This window comes from Portunus trituberculatus, chromosome 6 (assembly GCF_017591435.1).
Source record: "Portunus trituberculatus isolate SZX2019 chromosome 6, ASM1759143v1, whole genome shotgun sequence".
Classification (NCBI taxonomy): Eukaryota; Metazoa; Arthropoda; class Malacostraca; order Decapoda; family Portunidae; genus Portunus; species Portunus trituberculatus.
Window position 1 is genome coordinate 1658065 of NC_059260.1, and position 5824 is coordinate 1663888.

Below are 5824 nucleotides of genomic sequence, written 5' to 3' on the forward strand. Positions count from 1 at the left end.
GAGACGAAGATTATTCACACCAAATGAATGTTATCACCAAGAAGCTACAGTTTTGAACACCAGGAGTCACTGTACAGGAGGCTGACTAGTGAATGAAGAGGGAAGACTGTTTGAGGTGTGTTTGGTGTGTGCGTGTGGTTGGTGTGTGTGTGAGGTATTTCTGGTGTGTATTTGGTGTAAGTTTGGTGTGTGTTTGTTGTGTGTTTGAGGTGTTTTTAGTGTGTTTTAAAAGTGGTGTGTGTTTGGTGTGTGTTTGAGGTGTTTAAGGTGTTTTTGGTGTGTGTTCGAGGTGTTTGGTGTGGGTTTTAGAAGTTTGGTGTGTGTTTAGGGTGTACTTGGTGTGTGTTTGGTGTGTGAATGAAGAAATGAAAGGATGAAGCCCAGATGTGAGTAAATAGAGAGAATTGTCAAACTAAAATGGAAAAATGTAAAAAAAAATGAATAAATGAATAAGATTGATAATTTGTAATAAAAAAAAACAAAAATAGAAAAAGTATGTAATGAAATAGAGAGATAAAAGAAATATATGCAAAAGTGAATGAAGGAAATAAGAAACACAGAGAGAAGGAAAGATAAACCAAATGAGAAACAAGAAGGAATTAAAGATTAGAAAGATGGAAAAAGAGAAATATGAAAGAAAAATTGGAAAAAATATATGTTATGAAAGAATTAGATAAAAAAAAAGAAAATGAAGGAAAAGTGTAATGAATGAATGAAGAAATGAGGAAAAAATGAAAGAAATGAGAAAAGAAATTAATGTAGAAAAAGAAGAAGAAAATGGACGAAAAATGAGAAAAAAAACAAAATAAAAAATAAGAAAAAGCAAATCGATGAAAAAAAAACAAGACAAGAAAAAAAAAAAAAAAACGAAAATAAATGAAAGACGAGAAAATGAAAATGAAAAAAATTAAAAATAAAATGAATTAAAACACGAAAAAACACAAACAAACACCAAAACAAACAAACCGTCTCCAAACAGTAGTGAACAAAATGACCTTCCACTCAATGAAGAATAAATGAATAATAACTCCACTATGCATTTATTATTATTATTATTATTATTATTATTATTATTATTATTATTATTATTATTATTATTTGTAAGGTATTTATTGTATATATATATTACTATAGGTTTTTGTGCTTCTTCCTCTTCTTCTTCTTCTTCTTCTTCTTCTTCTTCTTCTTCTTCTTCTTCTTCTTCTTCTTCTTCTTCTTCTTCTTCTTCTTCTTCTTCTTCTTCTTCAGTATTATATATTTTGAGTGTGTGAGTGTGTGTTTTGTATTTATTTATTTTTTCTCCTCCTCCTCCTCCTCCTCCTCCTCCTCCTCCTCCTCCTCCTCCTCCTCCTCCTCCTCCTCCTCCTCCTCCTCCTCCTACTACTACTACTACTACTACTACTACTACTACTACTACTACTACTACTACTACTACTTAGAATGGGATCATGTTTCTTGTAGTAGTAGTAGTAGTAGTAGTAGTAGTAGTAGTTTAAAATTCATGAATATTACTACTACTACTACTACTACTACTACTACTACTACAGAGAGAGAGAGAGAGAGAGAGAGAGAGAGAGAGAGAGAGAGAGAGAGAGAGAGAGTGAGTTCCGTTTTCTTTGCTAGTGTAGTGAGGGAAGAAAACGAGAAGCTTCTCATAATATCTACACTTGAACAAAACAAAAAGAAATACAATGATAATTTTTCTTTTTGTCTTTGAGTTTCGTTACTTGAGAGAGAGAGAGAGAGAGAGAGAGAGAGAGAGAGAGAGAGAGAGAGAGAATAATAGTAATAAGAAACACTATGCAACTGTTTATAATGCACACACACACACACACACACACACACACACACACACACACTGAATGACCAAGAGAGAGAGAGAGAGAGAGAGAGAGAGAGAGAGATAATAATGAATAAATAAATGAATAAATGAACAAACACGTCAAGTACAGCTAGTCATCCCGTTTTCTTTGACATTTAAGGGAAAACTGATCTAATTTTAATAGGATACAATAAAAAAAATACAATATGATGTGTTTGTTTTTTTTCTTTCTCTTTTTCTTAGTCACATTTCTCTTCTCACTTTCGTCTTCACTATCATTCACTCACCACTCACTATCACCACTCACCAGGCACTTACTCACCATTTTCACTATAACCACTCACCACTCAATTATTCACCACTCACTGTTACTCACCATTCATTTTCTCTCCACTCACTTTCACTCACCATTCATTCACCACTCTCATTATCACTCACCACTCACTATTACCACTCACCACTCAGTCACTCACCATTCACTTACTCACCACTATCACTCACTCACCACTAACTATCACTCACTCACCACACTCACTCACCACTCATTCACCACTCACCAGTCACTATCACTCACCACTCACTATCACACTCACCATTCACTCACCACTTAACCACACCATCATCCCCATCACCCTCTCCTCAACACCCCTATCACCCTTCCACCAACCTCCTTCAACCCCCATTAAAACCCCCATTAAAACCCCATCAACACCCCTTAAACCCTCATTAATCCCATCAAACCCCCCTTCAAAGACCCTTAAAACCCCATCACCTCCTCCTTAAACTCCCATTAATCCCCATCACCCCCCTTTAAAGCCCCATTACCTCCTTTAAACCCTCATTAACCCCATCATCCTCCCATTCAATCCCCATTAACCCCATCACCCCTCCCTTCAAACCCCCTTAACCCCCCTTAAACCCCCACTTAAACCCCCTTCAACCTCCATCAACCCTCATCACTCCCTTTAAAACCCCAGCAACCCCCTTAAAACCCCATTCACCCTCCCACCAATCCCCACCTCAACCCCCTCCTTTAAGTCCCCATCACCTCCCCATAAACACCCCTTAAATCCCCAATTAACCCCTTTCATCAACCCTCAGCATCACCCATTAAATACCCCATTAACCCATTTTAACTCAGTACCCCTCCTTAAACCCCCATCAACCCCTCTCAACCCTCATCGTCCCCCTTCACCTCCCATTAACTCCCATCACTTCCCCTTCACCCCTATTATCCTGCCACTCATCCCCCATTAAGACCCCATCACCAGCCCTCCCATCAACCCCCCATCACCACCACCCCCGTCAAAAATACAACTTAATATTTCCTTTCTTTAGTTTACGAATTAGAAAACAACAACAACAACAACAACAACAATCATCATCATCATCATCATCAGCAGCAGCAGCAGCTCAGGTGTTTTTGCTTGTCATGGTACTCAAGGACAGCTACTTTTGTTCTCTCTCTCTCTCTCTCTCTCTCTCTCTCTCTCTCTCTCTCTCTCTCTCTCTCTCTCTCTCTCTCTGCTTTCTTTAAACTAACATCTAAAAACAAGAACTTAATTATAAAAAAAAAAAAAGCCTTACTTGAAAATACCACACACACACACACACACACACACACACACACACACACACACGCGCCCACAGACGGCAAGTTGAAGGTCAGATGGCGAGGACTTCTTCGTTAGACTGGAAAAGAGAGAGAAAAAAAAATTAGCAACATTTCTAATCCACATATTTCATCACATACATACTCTTCAGTCATTCATCTAACTAATACTAACACTAATACTAATTCCACATATCAACCCCATATATTTCTCCTTAAAACCATTACTATGTCCTTTAAACTCCCTAAAAAACCTCAAATCCCTTTAAAAACCCTTATTATGACCTTTAAATCCCCTTAAAGGCATCAATCCCTTTAGAAACTCTTAGTATGTCCTTTAAACCTCATAAAAATACATAAATCCCTTTAAAAACCCTTAATATGTCCTTTAGACTTTAAAAATTCTCAAATCCCTTTAAAAACCCTTATTATGTCCTTTAAACTCCCTTAAAAACTTGAATCCTTTTAAAATCCTTACTATGTCCTTTAAAACCCCTTAAAAATCTCAAATCCCTTTAAAAACCCTTGAATTGTCCTTTAAACCACTAAAATACCCTTGATTTGTCCTTTAAAACCACTAAAAACTCAATTCCTTCATCTTCCCCCAAGGTGTAGCACTGAGGCACCACCCACAGAACACCCAACACCCAGACAACACCCAGACAACACGAAGGTCAAGAACCAGGACGTCACTCACTGGAAAGGTTGGTCCTCACATCCACCGTGTCTCTGAAGGCCTGTGTTGGAGGGGGGGCACGCTGGCGGGCTGTGGCTGTGGGGGGGTGTGTCCGGCCCGCCCTGGTCTGTGCGTCTGGGGCTGTGTTCTCTGTGGAAGGAGGAGGAGGTAGGAGGGTTAGATAAAAATGTGATAGGATAGGATAGGATAGGAGAAGAGTGAGATGAGGAGAAGGAGGGAGTTAGATAAAAAAAATGTGATTGGATAAGGAGAGATGGAGGAAAAGTAGAATATAAGGAGGAGGAGGAGGAATTTAGATAAAGGAATGATAAGATAAGATAACTAAGGATAGATGGAGAGAAGGTGTAAAATAAAAAGGAGGCAGAAGAGGAAGTAAGAAAGATAAGATAAGGTGAATATAAAAATAGAAGGAAGGTGGATGGGGAAATAGATAAAAGGATAATAGATAAAAGGAGAGAGATGCAGGAAAGATAAGATAAAGTGAAGAGGGGAGAGAAACAGACATGAGAGAAATGAAACGAAGGGAGAGAAGTAGAGGAAATAAAATAATAAAACGAAGAGAGGAGAGAGAAGCAGACGAAGAGAAGTGAAAAGAAATGAAATGATGATAAACTGAGAGAATAGGAGAGACACACACACACACACACACACACACCTGGATTTTGTGCAAGGAGCATCTTCACAAACTCCACGTCGTCTTTATTGCCGTGAATGTGACCACCCCGCACTGAGTGGAAGTGGTGGTCACCGTGGGGGTCCCCGTGGTGGTCGTGGTCGTGGTCGTGGTGGTGGTGGTCATGGTCGTGGTGGTGGAGGTGGTGATCTGGGAGACTCTGCGCACCAAACTTGATGAAGCCAGGTGCCCCGTCCTCACTGTGACCTTGCTGTGACTCAGGGTGGCTCTCCTGGTGACCTCTTTCCTCCTCGTGGTCGTCTTGGTGAATGTGACCCAACTGTGACCCCGTGTGACCTTGTGACCCAATGTGACCCGAGCTAAGGGGTGTTTCTGTGTGACCTTGTTCATTGTGGTGGTCGTCTTGGTGAGTGTGACCTCGTTGTGACCCTGTGTGACTTTGTTTGTGGTCTGCAGTGCTGGAAAGGTCTACTTTTTGACCTTGCTGGCTGTGACCTTCTATGGGAGTCCCCGGGCTGGCAGGTTGGTCATGGTGATCTCCCTCGGCGTGACCTGAGATTGGTGACGTTCTTGTGTCTTGGTGAGTGTGACCCAGGTGTGACTCAATGTGACCTTGTGGCCCAGAGTGACCTTGTGACCCAGTTTGGCCTTGTGACCCAGAGTGAGGGGAGAATGATGAGGGTTTGGTGTGGCCCTGCTCACCATGTTGGTCGTCTTGGTGCGTGTGACCCAGGTGTGACCCAATGTGACCCTGAGTCCCAGTGTAGCCTTGTGACGCAGGCTTTTCATGGTGACTTTCGTGGTCCTTTTGGTCATCTTGGTGAGTGTGACCTCCTTGTAACCCAGTGTGACCTTGTGATCCAAAATTAATCGGGGAGAAAGTATTTGTGTGACCTAACTCAGTGTGGTGATCGTCTTGGTGTGTGTGTGGCCCTGTGTGACCTGGTGATCCACTATGACCTTGTGATTTGGTGTGACCTTGTGACCCAGTGTGAAGGTGTGACTCGGCGGGACCTGAGATGGAGACCGTTTTTGTGTGACCTCCTTGCTCATTGTGGC

The 5824-nt window shown here is 41.1% G+C and overlaps 1 protein-coding gene across 1 annotated transcript in view; it reads right to left on the bottom strand.

The window, feature by feature from the left end:
- Positions 1-3402: 3402 nt before the first annotated feature.
- The window catches only part of LOC123518146 (hornerin-like), a 5567-nt gene continuing 3145 nt past the window's right edge, over positions 3403-5824 (bottom strand). Inside the window, exons 2-4 of the mRNA XM_045278842.1 lie at positions 4787-5824; positions 4132-4260; positions 3403-3514 (exon numbers count right to left, since the gene is read on the bottom strand). The exon at positions 4787-5824 is cut by the window's right edge and continues 1042 nt beyond it. Coding sequence (XP_045134777.1) covers positions 3510-3514; positions 4132-4260; positions 4787-5824 — 1172 coding nt within the window. The 3' untranslated portion in view covers positions 3403-3509. The remainder of the gene's footprint in view (positions 3515-4131; positions 4261-4786) is intronic.